This window comes from Pelodiscus sinensis, chromosome 7, assembly GCF_052426305.1.
Source record: "Pelodiscus sinensis isolate ZL-2025 chromosome 7, ASM5242630v1, whole genome shotgun sequence".
In the NCBI taxonomy this organism is placed as follows: Eukaryota; Metazoa; Chordata; order Testudines; family Trionychidae; genus Pelodiscus; species Pelodiscus sinensis.
In genome coordinates, this window is record NC_143058.1 from 21,243,013 (window position 1) to 21,270,824 (window position 27,812).

The window sequence follows — 27,812 nt, forward strand, 5'->3', positions numbered from 1 at the left end:
TATCCAGCCCAGACCTCCCTCATTGTAAATTGAGCCCATTGTTTCTTGTTTTGCCATCCGTTACTACTCTCTCCATCCTCTTTGGAACCTCACTCTTCTCTTCTGCAGGCTAAATAAGCCCAAATCCCTCAGCCTCTCCTCATCGGTCATGTGGTCCAACTCCCTAATCATTTTGGTTTCCCTCCGCTGGACCCTCTCCAATGCGTCCACATCCTTTCTATAGTGGGGGCCCCAGAACTGGATGCAGTACTCCATATGTGGCCTCACCAGTGCCGAATTAAGGGGAATAATAACGTCTCTAGATCTGCTGGCAATGCTCCTCTTAATGCAACCTAATATGCCATTAGCCTTCTTGGCTGCAAGGGCACACTGTTGGCTGATATCCATCTTTTCATTCACTGTAATCCCCAAGTCCTTTTTTGCTGAACTGCTACTTAGCCAGTCAGTCCCCAGCCTATAACAATGCTTTGGGATTATTCCATCCCAAGTGCAGAACTCTGCACTTGTCCTTGTTGAACCTTATCAGATTTCTTTTGCCCCAATTGTCTAATGTGTTTAGGTCACTTTGGACCCTATCCCTGCCCTCCAATGTATCTCTCTCTCCCCCTAGCTTAGTATGATCTGCAAACTTGCTGATGGTGCAATCCATCCCCTCATCCAAGTCATTAATAAAGATGTTGAACAAAAACTGGTTCTAGAAAAGATTCTTGGGGCACTCCGCTAGAAACTGACCACCAACCTGACATTGAGCCATTGATCACTACCCGTTGGGCCCGACAGTCTAGCCAGCTTTCCATTCATCTTACAGTCCATTTATCCAATCCGTATTCCCTTAACTTGCTGGCAAGAATATTGTGGGAAATGGTATCAAAAGCTTTGCTAAAGGTATACCACATCCACTGACTTCCCCGTGTCCACAGAGCCAGTTACTTCATTGTAGAAGCTAATCGGTTGGTCAGGCACGACTTGCTCTTGGTGAATTCATGTTGACTATTCCTGATCACTTCCCCTCTTCCAAGTGCTTTAGAATGGATTCTTTGAGGATCCCCTCCATGAGGTAAGGCTGACTTATCTGTAGTTCCCTGGATTGTCATCTTCCCTTTTTCAAAGATGGGCACTACATTTGCCTTTTTCCAATCATCTGGGACATCTCCCGATCTCCACGAGTTTTCAAAGATAGTGGCCAAAGGCTCTGCAATGAAAGACACTAGGATAAAAGGTGGCATTTCCAAGACAGTGAATGAGGCACTTTGTAGACGAAAGTATTGGAATACATGGAGACCTCATTCTTTCCTGGGCAAACAGTTCATGAGATCCAGGGGCACTTTTACATCTCCTCAGAGTCAATAGAACCAGGGCCGGTCAGGGGATCCATTTCTGAACTGATGGTTCTTGGGACATCAGCAGTGCCAATGCAGAAGGGGTATGAATGTCCAGAAGTGGGACCAGCAGATTCAGTGAATGATGTAACTTCTTTTGTCTCTTGTAGGCCTTGGGATGCAGCATTGCTCTATGGCTGGAACTCATGGATGGTACAGTGACTTTCTTAGACCTGGAGGAAGACTCACTGTTATGCTTATATGCATGCTTCTGTGACCTATGGCTAGGCTCTGGTGTGCTAGAATCTGTAGTCTTAGTACTGGCTCCACAGTAGGAAGGTCACTCTTGAACTGTTTGGGGGTCGGGGTCAGGGCCTACCTGTCCAGGATCCGAGGTCAGCCCCAAAGCAACCTCAGTGAGGTGCTTCTTGAGATTGAAGTCTCTGCCTTCTTGTATATGAGCAAAGAAAGAGAGGTAGATATAGCACCTGGACATGGTGTGGACTTTGCCCAAACAGTACATATAGCATTGGTGCTCATTGCTGAGGAATAATAAGTAAGGGCAAGAATCACATACTTTTAATTCTGGTCTCTTTTGCATAATCCAATACCCAGACCTCTGTGCTGGAGAGAGGGGGACTCTTTTTGGTGGGAAAGTGCAGAAGAGGAATTCCAAGTCCTTAAATGAAGAAAAAACATCTAGAAACAAAATAATTACAACTCCCTGTCCCCCAAAATATTGACTGTAGACTGACCTGGGTGCTGAGGGGAGGGAGAGAAGTGGAATTCAGGACTATTTAGCAATAAACCATCGAAGTGTGTCCCCAGCCCTTAAACCTACAAATTTTCTAGGAACAAAATTTCTATAAAACAGCAAGAATCTTATGTATAAAAATATAGTTTTTCTGAAAAGTTTGGAAAATGCATCATCAAGAACAAGAGGACAGCAAAAGCTCTAACTTGGACCATGTGGCTATGAAAAGGACCTGAAGACATGGTCAGTCCGTTCCACCATTTATTGCTTTAGAATAAATGACAAGTCAATGCAAGGGTGCATGCATGTGTAACCCTTCTGCCCTGTGGATCCAGCAGTGGCCAGGGCCAGGTTCAATATCTAGGGGTTTGTCTCCACCCATCCAACACAGAATTGGCTTGAGCTCCCACTCAGTAACCTGGGAAATTCACACAAAACACCTAGGCACCTCTGAGAGGCAATGCTTCCCCATTCTCAAGCACAGAGTCTGAGTATAGAAAATAAACTTTTAATAAAGGAAAGGAAAGTAACTTAGTATAGAGGAAGTTCACAAACTTCATGAACAAAAACCATGAGTAAAAGTCCCACCCCAAGTAGGTTGGGCAATGTCCTTTCCCTCTCAGGTTCTTAAGTCCAGCAGTGTAAGTGTCCCCTTCACATGCCCAACCCTTCTCTGCACCCCACTCACAGTTGCTGCCTTTGGCCAGAGCAGGCCCAGAGTTCACCTCCCATCCTGAGTGGGGCAAGAAAAAGAGGCATCTGACTCTGCTACTGCCCTGCTGGCCATTCATCTCACCTCTTTGCTGCCACCCTGCCGACCGCTTGGTGTGCTGTTCTGCTGGCCACATGTCACATCCCTCTGCTGCCACCCTGCTGGCTTTGTCACCATCTGCCTCCATCCACTTGTCTGTAACTTCTGCCCATCAGGCTCAAATGATTTCAGCTCCCAGTGATTTCAACTCCTAGCAAGCAGGATAAGAAACACAGCTCCAACACAATTAACATAAGAGGTACCTAATGATGCCTATTGAGCTCTGTTCTTTGAACAGTGGTGATAGTGGTGGGGGGAAACATGTCAAACCAGTCCAGGTAGAGGAACCTCCAGACCAGATTATCCCTTATTCTCCAAAGAGCTCTGAAAAGTCAAACTTCTGCATTTGCAAGATTCTCTCTGCTAACTGAGCCTTTGCATTTGGGACAATTTAGCACACTCCTACTTTTCTGTATTCCCACAAAATTACAAACACTGGTAACCATATTATAGCTATCCCTGCATTTAATATAAACATAGCTGGAGCTGGGTAATGAATTTGCTCTACAATGAGCAAAATACCACTCCATCTGCTAAATATCTAACAAATCTAAGCAAAGCAGGAGAAAACTGCATTTACATAGACACACACAGGATTTCACTCCCATTCCAGGCAGCTGTATTGGAAGCTTTCCTTCAGATTCTGCTTACACATGGAATGATGGACATTACTACTTTGAAAAATTCCAGCTCTGGGTCCATGACATGCATGTAACTTCAGTGGAGTACAATAAGGACCATCCCACAAAGACGAATCTGAGGCCCCTCCCTTATCCTTCAATGAGTTATGCTAGGGAAGTCTACCTGTAAGGATCTCGTTCCAGGATTGTGGTCTGAATGATCTCTTTAGGATTTGGTTCCCCCTTTTTAAACACCTTTTCAAAATTACCTTAAATTCTATTTTTTTAGAATCCTTATTCAGTAGCAAAGTCACCAAAGCCCTTTGTAAGAATTCAGTTGCCTCTCAGGCAAAACTTAAATTTCCTTTCTCAGTCATCTGTGTCCAATACATTTAAACATTATAGCATCTTACAGTGCTCTGTTCTGCTGAGTGATACAGCATACTGAATTCTGATGTGCAACCATACACCTGGAATTAGAATCAGTACTGAATAGGAAAAAACCTTTCATACAAGTGAAACGTTATGCTAGTAAATATGTAAAAAGAGCAAAAAAACCCTTTTTTGAAAAATTAAATATGCCACAAACAAATGACAGATTTAGCAAACTCTCTTTATTTACATTGGAATACATGTACACATATATTCTGTATATGTACATATGGATTTAAATATATATACATATATGATTTCCACATACTCTACAATACATACTTTATAGTTTAGATAGTTTATAGAGATGGGCAAAACTACATGGCAATAAAATCATGGCTTACTACTAAGATACAAAAGCACCAAATATTGAATGCATAGAATATAGTAATAAATGCTAGCATATATACAGCTAAATCTAAGACACCCTATACAGAACACAAAACAGAACATTATGTAGGTATCAGTAGCAGTAAAGTAAAAACTGAAACCCATCTGAAACTCATTAAGACAAAAACAGATTAAACATTTTCTTGAACAAAGGATTTTTCAGCATGAGGCTTTGCAATAAGTAAGAAAAGAGAAATCGAGTGAGTGACAGCCTTTCTAATGACATGTTGGTCAAGAAGCACCGCCACTTTAGCAAAATGTATTAGCTTCACGTACCTTTCTGGCAGTGCTCATCAGTTTGTATGTAACAAACAGCTCTCTCCTTGCCAGTCAATCCCCTTTCAAACCTTGGCAAAGAGCAGTGACATCAGTCACTTAAACTGTGACATCAGAAAAGAGGAACAGGAGCTGGCTTCTTTTTATGCACACATCTTGGTAATCAGCAACATTGTTAAAAGTAATAACAAAAAAACAAACCTATGTCATTTTTCCTTGATCCTGAGCAGTTGGAGTTGATTTTGCCATTGACTGCAGGGGGAGTAGTATCAGTTCCTACATAATCAGCATATAGTGCAAGATTCTCTGGTGGTGTAAATTTATACCAGCTGAGGATGTAGACATATGTTGAAATGTGCTGTACTGATGGAGTTTGTAATCTTACATGAGGGGTAATATCTAGATTTTGTTGAGCTTTTCTTTTTCAGGGATTGTGATCTTCATATCTTTAAAGTTGCATCACTATACTACTAGTTTAACTAGGATTCATGAAAAGGCATGTTTTATTAGGGTATTAGTCTTATCTTTTCCATTTCCAGGAAGGTAATAAATCAAGATGTGCTGGACAGCAAGATGTTAAGGTAAATGCTTTTCTTTAAATGGAAACCACTCTCTGAAATTTATTCTGGGACCCATTGAACACGGACCACGTTTTCCAAGGAACACTTCTATTCTAATGCCACTGTAAAACTAGCACTGTTATAAATGTAAAAATCTGAGTATAAATCAAAACAACATTGACAACAAAAGGGAGAAATATACACTAAACCTGTGCACTTAGTGGATCTAACGGACTAAGGATGAGCAATGTTTGATTACATCATTGAATTTTCACTGGTTAAGAATTTGAAGAAACTGCTCTTCCATTCCAGTGACTGTGCGTAACTGCCAAAACCCAGAGTTAGAAATTCCATTCTTAATTTTTTTTAAACAGCATAAGCATTTTATTTCAATATTATGACTCAATTTATCAAATCCTATGTGTACAACAGTCCTGTTGACATCAGCTGAAGAGTTGTTGAAATTGAGTTTTGTATGTGGATAGCTTGCAGGCCTGGCCTAGCTGTCTGTCTTTTGTTGTTTGTTGTTTGTTTTGTTAGCACCTACAGCGTGCAAGGTGCAACATACCAACTAAAAGACCTTTTTATATCTGCTATCTTAATCAGCCCTTAAACCTGCTTCGATTCAAGATCAGTGTTGAGCACATGCATTATCTTGTTCCTCCTTGTCACATGTTGCTAATGTCTGATATTTCCCTTATTATTAACAACAAAGCTAGAATTGTGTTAGATGAAAATGATTGTTACATAAACAGGTTGAATATCTATGAAACAGCACAAACAACTACAATTTTTGTTAAGACATATTTAACCTGATAGGGGAGCACTGTCTTTTGAGGAAGATTAAAGGAAACTCATATTTATGACCAATGCCGTATTTCTACAGTTACTCAAAATATGAATTACATCAGCCAGAGGACAAGTAGGGTGTCTCACTATGGTAATTATAATCGGGGCAGACCTTTTGCACCAGTTTGTAATCTACACTGTAAAAAGCAATGTAAATGCAGATAACTTTAAATGGTTTGGAACACAACCAAGAAACATGGCTTTGTGTCTGCTCTTGGTAGCAGATCTTTGAAGGATCAAAATTGCACAAGGCAGTTTTCTTAGCCCGATCTGTTTTTTCATACTCAATTCGGCAGTTGAAGGACTTGGATTCCTTGGTCTCCAGTGTTGACTGAGGAGATGATTCAAATTCCACCACCTTGGAAGGTGGCACCAGACTTACAGAAACATTTCCCAGTCCTGTTGAGTTATGTCGGAAATAAACACTGAAGGTTCCATTGCCATGATCAACAATTTTCCCTGTTATGAGGAGGTTTAGTTTTACAGTTTTGATGTTGGAATGGAAGTCACCCCACCCAAACATTTTCTTGAATTTCCCAGTTTTTACTATCGGTCTGCGCTTAGTCCGTGCAAGAGATTCTTGAACTTCAGTGATGTTGGCTAACCAATCCCAAAAGTTTTCTATGCTGTCTGAGTATGACATCTGGCCATGTTTCAACACTGTAGATGGCTTAACAAATAGTCGTAAAGGATTGATGATCCTGGAATTAACAACATTGTTGACCAATGTCTCTGCAGCATCTTTGTCTTCCCAATCCAGCACTTCTGCAGCATGGACTATTTGTTTAGTGTCACAAAATATCTGTTTCAAAAGAGAAAAAGTGAAAATGAAAACGTGAAGATAATGGGGAGGTTTTTAATATTAATTAGGGTCCTAGCCTTTACATGTGGTCCCATTCAAAAGGACTAGTCTCATGATTAATTACCATTGTTATGAATAAGAGTTTCCAGGACTGGAATTTACAGGGAAAAGATTATTGTATGTGTTTGTTTGTTTCTATGGCTAAAGGGATTAGTTTCTTAAAGGAAGAATGAAATGGTGAAGCAGAATTTGCTACCATTTGCACTTAGAACAGCCTCCTAGCTAATCTGTGCCTATTATCTCTTCCCCACCTTTCCCTTCAGATCCTGTTCTCTGAAGACTGTTTATATGTCTATATAGAACTTTTCTTTTAGTTGTGCTGTACCTGTTAATGCCTTCCATGTTGGTTCTGGATCTAGTATCTTATTTTGTGCGAAACATCACATAACGTTAGCACTAGATTCACGAAAGACTTGGGTATCTAGGTTCCATTTAGCTATCTAATCCCTGAATGAGGCCAAGTGATTCACAAAACCCACACTGCTACTGCTGACCTCACTCAAGGCACCTACATTTCTGCCTCTGTGCATGCATGGTGCTGCCTCACTCTTGGCTTCTGGATGCTGTGGCCTAAAGTGATGTACAAAGCAGAAGATGTGTGTTCCTCTGCTTAACTTACCAGCAGGGCTCAATCCAGTAAATATACTTAAACCTTGCCTACCAGATCGAAGTGAGCTCACACAAAACAGTTGGGTATGAAGGAGGAGGGCCACATCTTCCATAACTGTTAGGCCAGTGGCTATGGTACTCATCTGGGATGTGGGAGACATCCCCTTCACTTAAGGGGGAGGAGGGATTTCAGCAAGGGATCTGAGAGTTAGGGCTCAAAAAAGACATAAGCACATTAATAGAGGATAGGTCCAGCAATGGCTATGATATAAACTCATCAGGGATAATAGTGTATCTATCCTCAGTTTTAACAGAAGCTGGGAATGGGCAACTGGAGATAGATCACTTGATGATTACGTGTCCTGTTCATTCCCTCTGAGACATCCGGCATTTGTCACTATTGGAAGACAGGATGCTGGGTAGATCAACCTTTGGTCTAACCCAGTAAGGCCATTGTCATGTGTTTGAGTATCTTTGCATAGGGTATAGACTATGGGGTATTTTGATGTAGGGCTTCCTCAGTCTCTCCTGTTGAAACTGTTCAGTATACATAGATAAATTAAAAAAATTATTGGAGTATGGGTGCTGGATTCTGTCTCTCCCTGGTATGTGCTCTAGCAATCAGTCTACAGAACCATTCTGAGGTCTGTTTGAGAGTGTGCTCAAGCTTTCTCTCTCTGGCCCATTGCTTCCTCCATATTTATCCATGGTGCCACAGCTTCAACAGGAAAGACTAATGGCTTTTCTGCATGGTGGGGGAATGTATCTATGGAGGGGTGGAGTATGATATCTTAATGTGTAGGGCATAGCTTGGTCTGTGTAAACCCTACTGGTGTGCTTCAGGGTAGTGCTGTTTAAAATAGTGCTATATTAAAGTGCACGAGGAAATCACTAGTGGGCACGTTGGTGAGCTTCAGAAATCAGACTCCCCCAGACAATGCAATATCACATATGTAGACAAACCCAGGGGAGTGCTACCAGAATGTTCCAGAGCCCAAAGGGCTAGGACTCTGGCCTGAGGGCTGGTAAATCCTTGTTCAAATCCCTCACGGAGAGGGTGACATAGATGGGCAGTCTCCCACATCCTACGTGAACACTGTAATCCTGGGGATAAAAGTGCTGAGAGATGTTCTCCACACTGCTGCTGCCTGCAAAAATGACATTGGGGGTCTACCTCCAAGAAACAATTTGCAGCTGAGAGCACCAGGCAGAGGGAAGCACCTCCCTCTATCCTGAATTTAGATACCAAGTTCCCTGCAGGGACATACCCCTCAGTTTGGATCCCCTTGTGCTGGCTTTTGTGAATCTCATTCTGAGGTATTTCTTTCTCGTTCACTGTATAGGAATTGCAGGTGAAGAACTCAGGCTTTGTGAATCTCCTTGATGTGAGATGGATGAAATATGGTGGGTGTGGGTGTGAGATGAATAGTAGGGGTACACCTTTTTCTGGACATCCCAGTTATTCAGTTAACTAAATTGCCTGTAAAGGTTAAATCCAGAGACAGTGGGTCCTAGAGAGTCTCCAGGAAATGTTTGCAGGGAGCCAGGAGAGCCAATGATAAGTGTGAGTATTTGAATTGAAAAGCAGGACCTCCCTACTGCAGTCTTTGGGTATGTCTAGACTACATCCCTCTGTCGCCAGAGGGATGTAAATTAGACGCACCAAAATTGCTAATGAAACGGGGATTTAAATATCCCACGCTTCATTAGAATAAAAATGGCTGCCGCTTTTTGCCGACGTGGCACTTTGCCGGCAACAAGCGGCAGTTTAGACAGGGATCGGTCAACAAGGAAAGCCTTTTCCGATCGATCCCTTATGCCTCATGCAACATGGTTTACAGGATCGGTCGGAAAAGGTTTTCCTTGTCGACCGATCCCCATCTAGACTGCCGCTTGTTGCCGGCAAAGTGCCATGTTGACAAAAAGCGGTGGCCATTTTTAATCTAATGGAGCACGGGATATTTAAATCCCTGTTTCATTAGCAATTTTGGTGTGTCTAATTTACATCCCTCTGGCCACAGAGGGATGTAGTCTAGACATACCTTTTGTGTGTGCCAGAGCAAGAGTTGGAAATCTAAGTCAAGCCAGGAGCAAGGCATGGAATTTCCAGTGATATCCATGCCTAAGAACCTTAGAACAACAGATTTGTAAATAGAACAGGGAATATTTAGTCAGATGTGATCAGGTTATTTTCTTTATTTTGGCATTTGCTGAACTCCTATGGGCTGAGCCTCCCTCCCCCATACATTGTAATTTTTAAACTGAATCCCAGGGAAGCAATTATCTGTGTTTGTAATCTGCCTTTTTTCAGTTGCTCTGTGACACCTACCAAACAACTATGCTTTACCAAGGATGCCTTCTTTATAAACAAAACAAAATCACCTTTTTTAAAGACAATGATCTGATTTCTGTGTCCTACAAGGCAGGAGGTTCTGTGTGCACATGCCCGACACTGAGAGATCGGCTATTAAGAAATTACAGTTTGTTTTCAAGCTCTCTCCAGAGGGTACATTAAAGTACCCCACAGGAAGAAATTTCCAAGCGCGTCTTCCTGGGTTCTCAAAAGGGTTTTTGCATTTGAGTGGAAGCAGCAATACCAATCAAAGGCCAGGAAATCTGTGACCTTGGGGAGATCTTAAGCAGAAGCCTTTAGTAGCAGGGTATTTTCAAGTCTCTTGTGGGCCTCCATCTTCTGCACTCGAAGTGCCAGAGTGGGGAACCGCCTCGACATGTGATTCCTCAGAATAGCTTAGATCATTCATGAATATAGAAATCTTTGTTATTTTTGTATAAATCGGGCAAGGCCTCAGTATAAATTAGAATAGACAAAAATGTTATTCTTTAGTGATACTGTGTAAGCATGCCATGTCTTTAGCACTTATCAGGATCCAGTTTCTTGAATATATAATTAAATCCACAGTCCTCAATATTTCTCCCCTCTCCTTGCAAAGCACAAAAAACTAAAAGGCCTTTGTCTATATTATGTTCTCTTTACAAGCACTCGTGTTTTCTACTAAGACAACTCTAAAATAGCATCTGAACTTAGTTACTTTTTATCTTTTTATAATGTAAAGATTGAGATGGATCTCAATCAGAACCCTCAGTTGAATATTAAAGTAGGTTCAGGATATGAATCTGCACCTACATCAAATGTATAGTGGACTCCCTTGCTGTGTAATATATGAACTCAGAACTTGCCATCTTTGAAATCTAGATCTAAAGTCAGCAGCCAGGCCCCATCTCTACTTAAAAAATGAATAAGCGTTCTTCTTTAAGGCTCCAGCTCAGACAGGAGAAAAAAGCAAGATTACTCATAGGCAGAGACCTCGTATGTCAAGTTTCTGCCTCTGGACTAATTTTTTATGGCTGAGTTACCAACTCATAAAAATAGGGGATTCTAAGAGAAACAATGACATACTTATCTATAGCAGCATGGAAAGGACGGCATTAATGATATTATGGAAATGTGTCAATGTGATGAAAGGGCCTGGGTGAAGAAGTGGCATGGTTATGTATGGCTCTTTACCTTGCGAGCAAAGTTTCAAAAGGCTCAAATGCAGCACAATGGTTTTGAGAACAGAATTTTCCCAACACAGCTTGCCATAACCACGGCTAAGAAAATAACTATAGGCTGCCTTATTACTGAAACACTGTATTGCTTGGAATGGATCCACAATTTTCTCCCTGCCCTCAAACCAAAACCTGCCATGAAGCCGTTCTGAAAAATGAAGGCAGATAGCTATTCTGCTGCATCTACCCATTCTAACTGGAGCCCTAAAGTAGCAATGTTGAAATACCATGGTGCTAGCTGTTAAACCCACATTTCCTGCCTTCCTGGAAAGAGGACAGCTTCCAGAAACTCCTCCCTGGGCCTGCTCTGAGCAAGGTTAGATGATGCCCTGGTTAAAATGCTGGTTGCCAGTCTGCATTTATGCCCCTACTTTTGCCAACATTAATGGCAGCTACACTGGTCAGAGCAATGGAGGAAAGTAAGAAAGAAAGCACAGAATAGAAATTGATGTGGTTGGTATTAACATGTTTTGTGTCTATGTTTAAAAAGTGAGGGTAATATGGAAGCTTATCGCATTTTGCACACGCTTGTTTTTCTCTGCTTTATTCAAAACTTTTTTTCCCTACTTTATTTTGGAATATCTATCTGTGCCTTTGTTGTGTGTTCTCCCAGTTCACTTTGTAGTAAGAAAGCCCAGAGGGGTTGTCTAACACACTGCTGGTGATACTCTGTAAATCTCATGAAAGTGCTCTATCTCACAATGAGACAGTATAAGGCTGCTGACTGCATTGTCGCAGGAGTCACTTCTACAGCATGATGAGTGTGGATTGCATGATTGTGATATGAAAAATGTAGCTGTATAGACCCAACTCAGCTGTTTGTGCTGTGACAGTTAAATGAGTGTCACAAATTAGCGACAAAAACAACTTTTTTTGCGGCATCAGTGGAACTTTAGAAGGTAAGTGATCACTAATCAAGGTAGTGGGATTATAACACTGTCTTGTGTTAAATCAGTAATATCAAATCACATTACATAAGATCCTACAGCATATCAACTCCCCCAGATGGTATTCACATAAGATATTCAGAGATGTTCGTGTAGCAAAAGCGACAGAGATGACTACATCTGACAATTTTCTGTCTATTTTGCACAATATCCAAAAAGGAGATTATACAAATCATTGAGCTATAGGAATGAATATTCTGGTGTCAGGTATGGCTTACTCAGGGGGAAGAGGAAGAAATAAACATTGTTGAAAGTGGTCAATAAAGCCCTAAAGAATGGACTCCACTCCACTCCTACTGTTAGCTTGTCTCACTAATTCCATTGAGAAAGCGAAGCGGGGAGTTGAAAGGTGCAGTGCTTGAAAGGCGAGTACTACACTGGCTCTTACTCGGGAAATGCTTTGTTTTGAAAATGTTTATTTAAAAATGTTGCTAACAAAGAACAACTTGACTTAGGACTTAGCAGGGCAATGCACAGTGCAAACACCACAGGCACCTGTGAGCAGGAATATGGTGAGATTGTTAGAAACCTCTATGCCTTTATTTTATTTGTGCAGATTCTTTTATTTAAAAGTCAAAAGGTTTTTACAACATAGGTGAACTGAATTCTCAAAGGCTTCATTTTCCTCTATACATAGCAAAGACTCCTTATTTGATGGCAGCTTTTTGTTATTAGTGAGCACAGCCCAGTACCTTTTGTAAAGCTGTTTATTCACTTTGGTTAGCAATTTACAGGAAATTAAAAAATGGCATTAAAAGAATGCTGGAAAACTGACTTCCTCAGCATCTTACCCTTTCCCCTGTAGTGAAGAGCATTGTTTGAATAGTTGAAAACCCTTGTTTATTGAAAAGTTAACTTGTTCCATTCCTTTTGCAAAAGGTCTCTTGTTGCACTTGCTTTTGCTCATTCCCTTAAAGCCACAGAGTCATAGATTTTGAGGCCAGAAAGGACAATCAGCTTATTCTAGTCTGACCTGTGTTACACAGACCATACAATTCACTGTTCCCTCTCTTTTAAGCCCATATGTTTGTTTAACTACAGCATTGTCTCCGGAAAAGCTGCTTGTCTAGATCTGAAAATATCAAGAGATGGAAAATCCACTACTACTTCTTGGTAGTTTGTTCCATATGTGATTTATTTCTAATTTGAATTTGTGTGTCTTTAACTTCTAGTCATTGATTTCCACTATATCAGGCTTTCTACACTGGATTGAAGATTCCTTTTCTATGTGCTATTTTCTCCCCATGAAAGTATATTCCACATGCCTTCTAGGTGTGGTATACTGGTACATCTAGTAGCATGGAGACCACTTACAGAGAGAATGAGTCTGCCCTACAGCCTTTTTTACTAACCAGCTGGCTTTTAGCATGTGGTAAATACTCATGGACATAGCTCCAGAGGTACCAGGTTGGAGTCTGCCCACAGATAACCATGGTCTATCAATGTTACACCCTTACACACTTAGGGTATGTCTACACTACAAAGTTAATTCGAACTAACAGACATTAGTTCAAATTAACTTTGATAGGCGCTACACACACAAACCGCTAGTTAGAACTTAATTAGTTCGAATTAAGGGTTGTGTAGCCACTTAATTCGAACTAGTGGGAGGCTAGCCCTCCCCAGCTTGCCCTGGTGGCCACTCTGGGCACCACCGGGGAAACTTGTCTGCCCCCCTCCTGGCCCCAGAGCCCTTAAAGGGGCACGGTCTGGCTACTGTGCCCTTGCCAGGTGCAAGCCTGCCAGCACCCAGCCAGCAGACCCTACACCTGGCACGGCACGAGCCAGCCACCCGCTGCCACCCAGCCCTCCGCCTTTTCCCAGGACCAGGCTGGCGGCTCCCAGGAGCCTGCCCGGGGCCACAGGAGGCAGGCGCCCACCTGGTCTAAGGCGGAGATCGTGGACCTCATCCAGGTTTGGGGGGAAGCCTCCAACATCCACAACCTCCGCACTAGGCACAGGAAAGTGGCCGTCTAGGGCAGGATAGCTGCCAGCCTGGCCACCCAGGAGCAGGTCTGCATGAAAAGCAAGGTGGTCCAGTGAGACCCCCGACCCTGAGCCATGAACTTAGAACATAAGAACATAAGAATGGCCGTACTGGGTCAGACCAAAGGTCCATCTAGCCCAGTAGCCTGTCTGCCGACAGCGGCCATCCGTAGGGACCCTGGAGGGGATGGACCGAAACTATGACCAAGCCATTTGTCTCGTGCCATCTATCTCCAGCTTTCCACAAACAGAGGCCAGGGACACCATTTCTACCCCCTGGCTAATAGCACTCTATGGACCCCACCTCCATGACTTTATCTCACTTCTCTTTAAATTCTGTTCTAGTTCTAGCTTTCACAGCCTCCTGCAGCAAGGAGTTCCACAGGTTGACTATTTGCTTTGTGAAGAAGAACTTTCTGTTATTAGTTTGAAGCCTGCTACCCATTCATTTCCTTTGGTGTCCTCTAGTCCTTCTATTATGGGAACTAATGAAGAACTTTTCTTTATGCACCCTCTCCACACCAGTCATGCTTTTATAGACCTCAATCATATCCCCCCTCGGTCTCCTCTTTTCTAAGCTGAGAAGTCCCAGTCTCTTTAGCCTCTTTTCATATGGGTCCTGTTCCAAACCCCTGATCATTTTAGTTGCCCTCCTCTCTCCCACTCTCTCTCTTTCCCTCTCCCACCTCCTTTTCCTAGTCTCCCCGAGTTTTGTTCAATAAAGAGAGTTTCTATTTTTGAACACACGTGTCCTTTATTTTGTACATCAGGAAGGGGGGCTAGGGAAGGGTAAGTGGAAAGGGGTGAGGGAGGAATGGAGTACGAGCCCCCGATGGGGAGGACTGGGGTGGCTCTGCGGGCTCCTCGGGGTGGAAGCTCTCCTGCAGCCCCCCGGTTGACTCCCCAAGGATGGCAGCCTGCAGCAAGTGCAGCCGGGCTGATGGCCAAGTGCTGTGATGTGCCGAGTGTGGGCACTCAGGGCACTCCAAGCCAGGAATGCTTTGCTGTCCCTCATCGAGTTAGACAAGCGAGCGGGGAACCCCTGAGAACTGTCTGTCCGGGGTGGGGGGTCGGGTCCCTTTAAGCACAGCCCTCGGCTAGCCTGAGACAGCAGCTCCATGCTGAAATTCCTAATCTGATGCCCTGCCAGCACTGCTTCCGGCCATCCTTAACCTCTGTTCAGGGTCCACTCAGTGTGGACATGCTAGTTCGAATTAGCAAAACGCTAATTCGAACTAGTTTTTAAGTCTGGATGTGCTAATTCGAATTAGCTTAGTTTGAATTAACTAATTTGAACTAAGTTAGTTCGAATTAGCGATGTAGTGTAGACATACCCTTAGACCCTTACACATCACAATCAAGTTTACTTGAGTAGAGACATGGGATAAAATTCTGACACCATTCAAGTGAATGGGGGTTTTGACACTGACTTTAGCAGAGCTAATTATATAAGTGCTTAATCTCACTTATACAGCTCCCCATGAAGCTCAACCCTGACTCATGGTTCCCCCTCCCCAGGCTTTGTCTGAGAAAGAAGGTGGTATTGAAGAATACCTTAGTTTGGGTGAGTTTAAAGCAGATTCCATATTTTGGACATTGGTCCTATTTATATTTGTATATCATTTGTTTGGTACATGCTCCCAGCCACCAGATCTTCTGCTATGGATGACATTTTAAAATAGCCTACGGGTTGGACCTCCCTGGTCTGGCACTCTTGGGACCTGACTGGTCCCAGATGAGGGGTTTTCCTGGACCAGAGGAGGTCATTTTTGGCCCCCTGTGGCCCCATCATATTTCCTGGCTTTCCCGGCAGCCCATCTGGGTCACATGCACCGGACTGCCCACCCCCAACAGTGCATCAGGACTCTTTGATCCTGGAGCCCAGACCATGGATGTTACTAGACCAGAGAGTCCCAGTTTATGGAGGTGCAACCTATATTAAATAAACAGAAGATACTAAGAATATGTATCCTGGTAAGGGCATAATTGTGCTATTTCTGGGATTTTATTCCAAGCTCTCAGTCAGCCTTGTGATATTGTGTTTATAGATGATCAGTGTCAGAGGTACCAACTTCATCCCTTCTGGGAATCATTTTAAGTCTCTCAGAAATTGGTGCAGATGAGCTACGGGTAAAGGGCAAATACTGAGAAAAAGAAAATGGTTCTGCAACTTTGTCCCATTCAACAGTGATGCTGCTGTGATTTTTCTAGCCCATCACTGGGCTAGTGGAGGTGCTTAGAGACCATAGGTAGTTCTCAGTCTCTTCCAGAAGATACACTCTTATCACAGCTCCACTCACCTAGGAGCTAGTCTGGAAGTAGCTCCTAACAGGCTCAGGACTTGAATACATTTGAAATGCTACAGCAACACCACTGTGGTTGCACCTCTGGAAGATGTGTAGGCGCTACTTAGGCTATGACTATACTAAAGACTTTACCGCAGCACAGCTGTCCTGCTGCAGCTGCACCATGGTAAAATCTCCTTTGTACCTGCACTATGCTGGTAGGAGAGCTCTCTCCTACTTGCATAATTAAATCCCCCCTCCCCATAACAGGCAGTAGCTGTGTTGGCAGGAAATGCTCTCCTGCCAACATAGCACTGGTCACACTGATGCTTTTGTTGGTGTAACTTTTTTTTCACAATCCCTGAGTGACATGGTCCAGCTGAATGAATTTAGGTTCCAAATTCTGTACTAATACCATGGTTTTATCTGGAAAAATATATATTCATGTCCACATTATAACTTCTTATGGTACTTCTCTAGCTTCTTCATGCTAATTTCAATAAGTCTGTAGTCTTTTATATCATATATTGCAATAATAATGCAAAAACTGGCACTGGTGGAACAAAAACCTGGGTCTGTAAAGGGGGAAAAGAAAAATTGCTCTGCATTATCTGTTTGAACATTCAATGATTTCAACACATTTATCAAATTTTAAATAATTTATGCCTTGACAGGGCTTATCAATTTTGCAAAGCACACACATTAGCTAGATACAATGATATCATATTAGCTTTTTCAGCATCTTACACTTTAGCTTGGCAAGATTAATAAAAACTCAGACCTTCATCAATTAAATGGAAAAATATAAAATTTTATTCCATTGCAGCCTTTTCTGTAGGAAAATGATGACAGATTCTAATAATTCATCATAACAAGCTGAGCTTGAACTTTACTGATAATTACATGCGTTTCTCCCAAAGGCAGAGGCTGTGATGGGTTTTATGGTAGCAGATGTGATTGCTGTCAGGAATGCTGTAAGGAATTTAGGAATTAAGCATCATCTTCTTTTAACCAGACTATACAGAAGAGCCATATTTGAAGCTGTCTAGCTATAGAAATGTTTTTCAGGATTTGTAGTGCACCCATAAGCTTTCATCATGATGAAGACTATTTAATTCCAGGGGCATTAATGGCTGGGAATGAAGGCCCTGATTCAGCAAAGCACTTAAGTCAAGTTCATGACCATCCCTACTCTGCAAAGCATGTGAATATGTATTACATGCTTTTATGAATCAAGACCTAAACCGTTGAACATGTCCAGTGACTGAGTGAACTCAATAACAGCTCTTCTGTGTAGTCCAGTTTAAAAAATGCTACTTAAGGAGAGATTTAGCACTTTACTAAATGTGACCCATAAAATGCATAACTGATGCATAAAGGCAGTGGTCTCCAACCTTTTTACACCCAAGATCACTTTTTAAATGTCAGGGCAAGCCAAGATCTACCCCATCCCTTCCCCAGGATCCCACCCCTTTCTTGAGGCCCCGCCCTCTCTGTTGCTACCCTCTCCATCACTTGCTGTCCCCAGCCCTTACTCACTCTCACTGGGTTGAGCCAGGATGTGTGGGCTCTGGGGTGGGAATGAGGGATTTGGGTGTGGCAAGGGGTGAGAGGTGCAAGCTCTGGGAGGGAATTTGGGTGCAGAAGCAGGTGGAGAATGGGCTGCTGGCTCAGGGAGAGGGTTCCAGGCTGGAGAGTGTTGGGGTCAGGTGGAGTGTTTGGGTGTTAGCAAACCACAAGCTTGTGGATATGAGGGTGCAGGAGTTCAGGCTGGGGTGTATGGGAGCTCAGGGCAGGGGGGTTGGGAGTATGATGGGCTCAGGATGCAAATTTGCAGTTTGTGGATGGTGCAGTAGTGTCGTGGCAGAAGACTGGGGATGTGAGAGGCTCAGGACGGAGTTTCAGTGTATGATAGACTCAGGGTTGGGGTTTGTGTGGGGATGCAGGGGTGTTATGATGCGGTGGCCATCTGGAGGCTTGGCCCCAATTGGGGGCTTGTTGGCCAGGCTTCATCTAATATATAAAGGAGAATGTTTGTATGTTTGTGCTCTAATAACTTGGACATTATAAGACCTACTGCAACCAAACTTTCCATGGGATAAGCTGTCCTCCAGGAGAAGGTTTTAAGGTACCGTGGGAGGGAAGAGATGAGAGACCGACTCCTCTCCCCGGGTCTGCATGGAGCTTGGCAGTGCGAGGAGAAGCAGCTTCCCTGCCATTGCTGGAAGCATATGGAGGCCCCTCTTCAATACTGCGATTGGCTCAGGGCCCAGCGGCCGACCAACAGGTAGGCGGGTTGCTGCTGGGGCTCGCTCTAGGTGGAGGGGGCGGGGCTGGTGTTACCGCTCAGCTGCCACTTTGAAAAAAATGTCTGGAAGGAGGCGCATCGGGGACCCGGAGGTGAGAGCGGGGGGGGGGGGGGAAGGAAGCCAATGGGGGGATAGGGCAGGATTGTAGTCGTGGGGGGGGTCCTGGAGGCTGGTCTGGGGGGGGCTGTACCATTGGGGGAGAGTGGGGAGTAGTGCGGGATTGGGGGGTTGGATCATTGGGGGGCAGGCTGGTCCGGGGGGGCTGGACCATTGGGAGCAAGAGGGGGAGGGCAGGATTGGGGGTCTGGACCATTGGGGGGTATGTGTAGGGGGGAGGGAAAGATTTGGGGAGGCTGGATCACTGGGGTGTGGACTGCTCCAGGGGGGCTGGACCATTGGGAGTGAGTGGGGGGAGGGCAGGATTGCAGAGGGATGAAGGAAGTGGGGCTGTGGACAATCCTGCAGGGAGTGAGTGAGAAATGAAGCCCATGGCGGGGTGGAGGGTCTCCTTTGAGGGGCACTGGCCCAAAGGGCAGCACTGGATGATGCTGGGTGGGTGAGAAATTAATCCAAGGCTGGGGTGGGGGGATCCCTCAAATCTGGACACTGGTCCTGGGTTTGATACTGAATGATTGGGGGGGGGGAGAGATGCAGTCCATAGGAGGTGCAGCTGGTCAAGGGGGTGGTGCTGGAGGAGGGGCTATAGAGGTGCCAGCAGGCTCAGGTAGTTGACTCATAGTTGCATCAAAAAAGGGGGGAGAAGAGTTTGAGGTGTCACCTTGAAATCTCTCCGATTCAGTTGGGCCAGCCCCATTGATTGAGGCATCCCTATACTCAGCTCTTGGATGAGAATTTGTAGACCCATCATGCCTATCCCCTACCAAAAAACCATTAGCTTCTACAAGGATAATTTAGCAAAAATACCATCTGATAGGAAGCAAAACTTTTCACTATTGAAAAGGGGCCTCCATATGCTTCCAGCAATGGTGGCGAAACAAGCCATGGTGATTTGGGGGCTCTCCCTTCCACTGGAGCTTTTAATGGCTCCAAGACACATCACATGGGAAGAAAACAGAGGCATAGTTTCTACTGTGACTTTTGTATCTAAGTTTGCCAAGTCTAATAGCTCTGATTCTCAACATTGAAATGCCTCTTTTTTGAGTCAGAGATTTTGCTTTATGCAGTAGTAGAAAAACATGGGGGTCTGCCCTAATGGCCAGATGTCAGGCACTGGCAGCTGTGGTGTGGCTGGAGGCTGTCAGGACCAGCTTCTGTTTTTCTAAATTTTATTCCTCCGGTTTCCCGGGCAACACTGGGTAAGTCCAGCTAGTTTTTAAATAAAATATTATGTCCAACACAAACGTTTCAGCATCGTCTTTATTTATGGGAGGGGCGGGGAGCCTGTTTTGGGTCAGGAGTCACTGACCCATAGAAAAATCAGTCGGGGCCACACAAGTGAGATGCAAAAGAACTACCCCTCCAATCCCCCGTCACCAAGCCTCACTGATGTGGCCCCAACTGAGACACCTCCCTCCCCTGGCACCCCAGCCGCATGTGGGGAAGGTAGGTAGGATAGAGGTAAAAGGCCTCAGGCAGATTAATTTGTCTGGGTTTACATGGTTAGTGGAATTTGTGGGCCCTTCTACACTCTGAGGTGGGGCCAAAAATGAGGGTTCCAGTGAGTGGGATAGGGATGGAGTGCAGAATCTGGGTGGAAAATAGGGTACAGGAGCAAGCTGGGGGTAGATGTCTGGCTAGGAGGGAGAGGGCAGGAGCAGGGTGCTGGTGAGTGTCTGGCTAGGAGGCAGGGGCAGAATGCTGGTGGGTGTCTGGCCATGAGGCAGAGGCAAGGTGCTGGTGGTCTCTGGGTAGGATGCTGGATTGGGTCTGGCAGGGGGCAGAAGAAGTGTGCTGGTGGGGGCTGGGGCAGGGAGGAGGTGGGGTCCTGGGAAGGAGCAGGGTGCTGGTGGGGGTTTGGGCAGGAGGCAGGGTGCAGGTGGAGGCTGTGGCAGGTGGGGCCCTGGTCAGGAGCAGGGTAATGTATCATGTCTGGCCTGGGGGCAGGGTGCTGGTGGGGGTTTGGGCAGGAGGCAGGGTGCTATTGGGGGCAAGGGCAGGGTGCTATTGGGGACCAGGGCAGGGTGCTGGAAGTGTCTGGGCAGGGTGCAGTATGGGACCTGGCCAGGGACAGGAGCAGGGTGCAGGTGGGGGCTGGGGCTAAGGCAGGTTGCTAGTGGGGCCTTGAGCAGGGTGTAGGTGGGAGTCTGGCCAGAGGGCAAGGTGCTGGTGGGGGCTGAGGTAGGGGGCAGGTTGCTGGTGGGGCACTGGGCAGGATACTTGTAGAGGTCTGGGCAGTGGGGTAGGGAGGCAGGGTATTTGGGGTCTGGGTAGGAGAGGCAGGGTACTCATGGAGGTCTGGGCAGAGGGAGGGGAGCTTTCCTGGTACTCTGAATGGCGAATAAGGTTTGGTTCTGTGGCCAGGACAAGTACTGAAGTTTCACTGAGCACCCTCATTCACTGCGTCCACCTTTCAGCATTTTTTTGCGCACTATACCAGTCTTTATAATTGCATATGTAGTTGTTTCAGGCTCTCCTGCTTAGACAAACTCAGATGTACTGCTCAGTAGCTATTATTCCCCATTTAGCCAGACCTGTCCTAGATCTGACCAAAAAAATGTGAGCCACAGCCACTTATTTTCTGCCACTCTGTTTGGGTATGTCTACACTACAAAGTTAATTCGAACTAACACACGTTAGTTCGAATTAACTTTGGGTATGTCTACACTACCCCCCTAGTTCAAACTAGGGGGGGTATGTAGTCATACGAAGTTGCAAATGAAGCCCGGGATTTGACTTTCCCGGGCTTCATTTGCATGAAGCTGGTCGGCGCCATTTTTAAATGCCGGCTAGTTCGGACTGCGTGCCGCGCAGCTACACGCGGCACGAACTAGCTAGTTTGAATTAGGCTTCCTATCCGAACTAGCTGTACGCCTCGTGGAAATTCAAATCCCGGGCTTCATTTGCAACTCTGTATGACTACATTACCCCCCCTAGTTCGAACTAGGGGGGTAGTGTAGACATACCCTTTGATAGGTGCTACACATGCAAACCGCTAGTTTGAAATTAATTCGAACTAGCGGTGCACTTAATTCGAACTAGGTAAACCTCATTCCAGGAGGACTAACACCTAGTTTGAATTAACTAGTTCGAATTAAGGGCTGTGTAGCCACTTAATTCGAACTAGCGGGAGGCTAGCCCTCCCCAGCTTGCCCTGGTGGCCACTCTGGCCAACACCAGGGAAACTCTTCTGCCCCCCTCCCGGCCCCAGAGCCCTTAAAGGGGCACGGGCTGGCTACGGTGCCCGTGCCAGGTGCAAGCCTGCCAGCACACAGCCAGCAGACCCTGCACCTGGCACGGCACGAGCCAGCCACCCGCTGCCACCCAGCCCTCCGCCTCTTCCCGGGACCAGGCTGGCGGCTCCCGGTAGCCTACACAGGTCCACAAGAGGCAGGCGCCCGCCTGGTCTAGTGCAGACATCGTGGACCTCATCCATGACCTCCACACTAGGGACAGGAAAGTGGCCATCTAGGGCAGGATAGCTGCCAGCCTGGCCACCCAGGACCAGGTGTGCATAAAAATCAGGGTGGTCCACTGAGACCCCCGGCCCTGAGCTTAGAATGGCCGTACTGGGTCAGACCAAAGGTCCATCTAGTCCAGTAGCCAGTCTGCCGACAGCGGCCAACCCTAGGGACCCTGGAGGGGATGGACCAAAGACAGTGACCAAGCCATTTGTCTCGTGCCATCCCTCTCCAGCCTTCCACAAACTTTGGGCAGGGACACCACTCCTACCCCCTGGCTAATACCACTCCATGGACCCAACCTCCATGACTTTATCTCACTTCTCTTTAAACTCTGTTCTAGTTCTAGCCTTCACAGCCTCCTTCATCAAGGAGTTCCACAGGTTGACTATTTGCTTTGTGAAGAAGAACTTTCTGTTATTAGTTTGAAGCCTGCTACCCATTCATTTCCTTTGGTGTCCTCTAGTCCTTCTATTATGGGAACTAATGAAGAACTTTTCTTTATGCACCCTCTCCACACAGCTCGTGCTTTTATAGACCTCTATCATATCTCCCCTCAGTCTCCTCTTTTCTAAGCTGAAAAGTCCCAGTCTCTTTAGCCTCTCTTCATATGGGACCTGTTCCAAACCCCTGATCATTTTAGCTGCCCTCCCCTCTCCCACCCTCTCTCTTTCCCTCTCCCACTTCCTTTTCCCAGTTTCCCCGAGTTTTGTTCAATAAAGAGAGTTTCTATTTTTGAACACACGTGTCCTTTATTTTGTACATCAGGAAGGGGGGTTAGGGAGGGGTAAGTGGAAGAGGGTGAGGGAGGAATGGGGTACGAGCACCCAATGGGGAGGACTGGGGTGGGTCTGCGGGCTCCTCGGGGTAGAAGCTCTCCTGCAGCCTCCCGATTGACACCCCCCCCCGGATGGCAGCCTGCGGCAAGTGCAGCCGGGCTGATGGCCGAGTGCTGTGATGTGCTGAGTGTGGGCATTCAGGGTACTCCAAGCCAGGACTGCTTTGCAAGCAGGGAAACCCGTGAAAACTGTCTGTCCGGGGTGGGGGGTCGGGTCCCTTTTAGCACAGCCCTCGGCTAGCCTGAGACAGGAGCTCCACACTCTAAGTCCTACTCTGATGCCCTGCCGGCACTGCTTCCGGCCATCCTTAACCTCGGTTCAGGGTCCACTCAGTGTGGACATGCTAGTTCGAATTAGCAAAACGCTAATTCGAACTAGTTTTTAAGTCTGGATGCGCTAATTTGAATTAGCTTAGTTCGAATTAACGAATTCGAACTAAGTTAGTTCGAATTAGCGCTGTAGTGTAGACATACCCTTTCCTAGTATCTTACCATTCATAGTGAGAGAAGGTTTTCACTGTAAAAAGCAAAACATCTGTTTTGAATGGGGGAATGTAGGTTAGCATTAAAATGGGGGTCAAATACACAATTTTTAATGTCAGGGTTAGGCCCTATATTTGCTAGAATTAGACTAAAGAGAAAAGAATTGTGGTTAAAACTATGGATAACAGAAAGACTCAAGGGGTGCATCTAGACTGGCAAAATCTTGCCACCTGTCTACACTGGCCGCGAGTATTTGCTCAAGAACACTGACTTTGTACTGTACAAAATCAGTGGTTCTTGCACAAATACTCCGACGCTCCCACTCAGGGATAAGCCCTCTTACACAAGTGGGCCAGTGTAGACAGCCAAGTTAATTTCTTGTGCAAGAAAGCCTGATATCTAAAATGGCCATCAGACCTTGCTTGCACAAGACAGCGTCTACACTGGCACTGATGCTTTTGCGCAAAAGCAAATCTTTTGCGCAAAGGCACATGCCAGTATAGATACTCTCTTGCGCAAATACTTTTAACGGAAAAACTTTTACATTAAAAGTATTTGTGCAAAATCATGCCAGTCTAGATGCAGCCAAGTAGTACTAAAGACCCTCCCTCTTTACTTTGGTTAGCAGAGCAATCTGAGTTTTGTTTTGCATTTGTCCATTTGAAGTAATTATTTCTCAGTGGAAATGCAAAAATCCCACAAAAATTGCTGCCACAATGTCAACCATGCTAACGGGTGAAAGGAACTTAAATTTCTTACAGTAGGACTACTCAACTTTGGAAGCTCTGGGGGCCACAACAATGCTGCACATGCAGAGGGCTGCAACTTAAGTATGGTTGCATGTACATGTAAATATATATGCAAATAGATTCTTTCACACTGATGGGCATGAACACAAAGATAAAGGCAAGACTACACAACATTCAGGCCCCTTTTAACTCAGGGTATGTCTACACTACAGCGCTAATTCGAACTAACTTAGTTGGAATTAGTTAATTTGAACTAAGCTAATTTGAACTAACGCATCCAGACTAAAAAACTAGTTTGAATTAGCGTTTTGGTAATTCGAGCTAGCATGTCCACAGAGTGGACCCTGAACTGGGGTTAAGGATGGCCAGAAGCAGTGCTGGCAGGGCATCAGATGAGGACTTAGAGCGTGGAGCTGCTGTCTCAGGCTAGCCGAGGGCTGTGCTTAAAGGGACCCGACCCCCACCCCGGACAGACAGTTCTCAGAGGTGCCCCGCTTGCAAAGCAGTCCTGGTATGGATTGCCCAGAGTACCCACACTGGGCACATCACAGCACTTGGCCATCAGCTCAGCTGTCCTTGCCACAGGCTGCCATCTGGGGAGAGGTGGCAATTGGGGGGCTGCAGGAGAGGTTCCACCCCCAGAAGCCCACAGAACCAGCCCAGTCCTCCCCATCGGGGGCTCGTACCCCATTCCTCCCTCACCCCCTTCCACTTACCCCTCCCTAGCCCCCCTTCCTGATGTACAAAATAAAGGACAATTGTGCTCAAAAATAGAATCTCTCTTTATTGAACAAAACTGGGGGAGACTGGGAAAAGGAGGTGGGAGAGGGAAAGAGAGAGGGTGGGAGAGGGGAGGGCAACTAAAATGATCAGGGGTTTGGAACAGGTCCCATATGAAGAGAGGCTAAAGAGACTGGGACTTTTCAGCTTAGAAAAGGGGAAATGGAGGGGGGATATGATAGAGGTCTATAAAAGCACGAGTGGGGTAGAGAGAGTGCATACAGAAAAGTTCTTCATTAGTTCCCATAATAGAAGGACTAGAGGACACCAAAGGAAAGGAATGGATAGCAGGCTTCAAACTAATAACAGAAAGTTCTTCTTCACAAAGCAAATAGTCAACCTGTGGAACTCCTTGCTGCAGGAGGCTGTGAAGCCTAGAACTAGAACAGAGTTTAAAGAGAAGTGAGATAAAGTCATGGAGATTGGGTCCATGGAGTGGTATTAGCCAGGGGTAGGAGTGGTGTCCCTGCCCGAAGTTTGTGGAAGGCTGGAGAGGGATGGCACGAGACAAATGGCTTGGTCACTGGGGGTATGTCTACACTACCCCGCTAGTGCGAACTAGCGGGGTAATGTATGCATACCGAACGTGCAAATGAAGCCCGGGATTTGAATTTCCCGGGCTTTATTTGCATAAGCCGGCCGGCGCCATTTTTAAATGCCGGCTTGTTCGAACCCCGTTCCGCGCGGCTACACGCGGCACGGGCTAGATAGTTCGGACTAGCAAGCTACTCCGAACTATCTGTATGCCTCATGGCTTATGCAAATCCCGGGCTTCATTTGCACGTTCGGTATGCATACATTACCCCGCTAGTTCGTACTAGCGGGGTAGTGTAGACATACCCTGTCTTTGGTCCATCCCCTCCAGGGTCCGTAGGGTTGGCCGCTGTCGGCAGACTGGCTACTGGACTAGATGGACCTTTGGTCTGACCCAGTACGGCCATTCTAAGCTCAGGGCTCAGGGTCGGGGGTCTCAGTGGACCACCTTGATTTTCATACACACCTGGTCCTGGGTGGCCAGGCTGGCAGCTCTCCTGCTCTAGACGGCCACTTTCCTGTGCCTAGTGCGGAGGTCGTGGATGAGGTCCACGATGTCTGCACTGGACCAGGTGGGTGCCTGCCTCTTGCAGTCCTGGGCAAGCTCCCGGGAGCCGCCAGCCTGGTCCCGGGAAGAGGGGGAGGGCTGGGGGGCATTAGGTGGCTGGCTCGAGCCGTGCCAGGTGCAGGGTCTGTTGGCTGGGTGCTGGCAGGCTTGCACCTGGCACAGGCACCGTAGCCAGTCCGTGCCCCTTTAAGGGGTCCGGGGCTGGGAGGGGGGCAATAGAGTTTCCCTGGTGTTGGCCAGAGTGGCCACCAGGGCAAGCTGGGGAGGGCTAGCCTCCCACTAGTTCGAATTAAGGGGCTACACAGCCCTTAATTCGAACTGGTAAGTTCGAACTAGGCTTAGTCCTCATACAATGAGGTTTACCTAGTTCGAACTAAGCTCTCCGCTAGTTCGAATTAAGTTCGAACTAGCGGAGCGCTAGTGTAGCGCCTATCAAAGTTATTTAGAACTAACGGACGTTAGTTCGAATTAAGTTTGTAGTGTAGACATACCCTCAGTTCTGCTGCTATTACTAAAATTCAGTATTTACCCGATTTCCACCCATATGACAGCACTTTTAATGAACAATGACAGTTCAGGAATTTAACTACTAAAATACATATCAACAGAGGACCATTATATTGACTAACCATTACGAAGTGTGTTCCCAGTGGAGGCCATGTTCAAAGGATCCCACCTGCAGGCCATGTGCTGAGCCCTCCATAAACCCAAACTTCACTGTGGACTGCAAACAGGCCACGGGCTGCGTATTGAGTAGCCCTGTCTTACAGGTACTGTCTTATCACAACCCAGGTTCCTGTCAGTTCTTTATATAGCTCCCTGCTGGCTTTTGCTGTAGTTCAGCCAGTTCTTGCTCAGCTTTGCACTGGGGCACACCCCCTTACTTTCACCTTTGCATGCTAATCAAAGCAAGGTATGGGAAAGAGGGCAGACAGTTCACTCCTCTTAAGTCGTAAATAACAGCCAGTCCCCATGGTTTCCCTTCCACCTCCATTAAGAGATCATGGAATCTTTGAGCTATTTGCTCTTGCCTAGTTAAAAAACAGTAGCAGTCACTAATATGGTATTCGTTTGCTTGATAATTAGTCAAATTTTAAGAGACAATATCCTAAAATGAATTAATATATTTTAGCATATTTCAGCAAAGGTAATCTATTTGTAAGGAAAGCCTTGCAATAAAGGCCATGAGTGTTCAGAAGCCATGAGCACCCTACATACCATGCAAAGTCTGTGGGTGCACAGCACCTCTAAAAATCAGTTCTTTCCTATATTTGGGATTTGCACGTTGTTTTGCAGCTGGGGAATTTAAAAGCAGCTACAGCCATTGCAACTTTGCTGCACTAATGAAAGGTGGCCAGAAATCCCCTGTTCAATAGGTTATATAATTGGATTGCTTTAACAAGTCTGTCCTGTCTCCCGTAGTTAACACTAAAATGACAAGCTGCTTCAGCAGAAAAACCCCCTCATGATCGAACTTTGCAGCCCATTAAATTTTCTGCTTGTAAATGAATCTTACAAAGAACTTCCTTCCCTGTAGAGAAGACACAGGATAGTATCATCCCTGCTGACAAACCCCAAAACAATCTCTGCTGCACAACATATTGCTATTAATGATTAGTGGTATGACTTCCCCAAAGCCATCTCTCTTCTGAATCTTTAGGGAATTGTCAGAGCAGTATAATAGGAAAGTGACAGAAAGGGAA

At 45.6% G+C, this 27,812-nt stretch overlaps 1 protein-coding gene across 1 annotated transcript in view; it reads right to left on the minus strand.

The window, feature by feature from the left end:
• Positions 1 to 4,103: 4,103 nt before the first annotated feature.
• Positions 4,104 to 27,812, minus strand: part of NXPH2 (neurexophilin 2) — a 77,992-nt gene continuing 54,283 nt past the window's right edge. Inside the window, exon 3 of the mRNA XM_006117039.5 lies at positions 4,104 to 6,813. Coding sequence (XP_006117101.1) covers positions 6,070 to 6,813 — 744 coding nt within the window. The 3' untranslated portion in view covers positions 4,104 to 6,069. The remainder of the gene's footprint in view (positions 6,814 to 27,812) is intronic.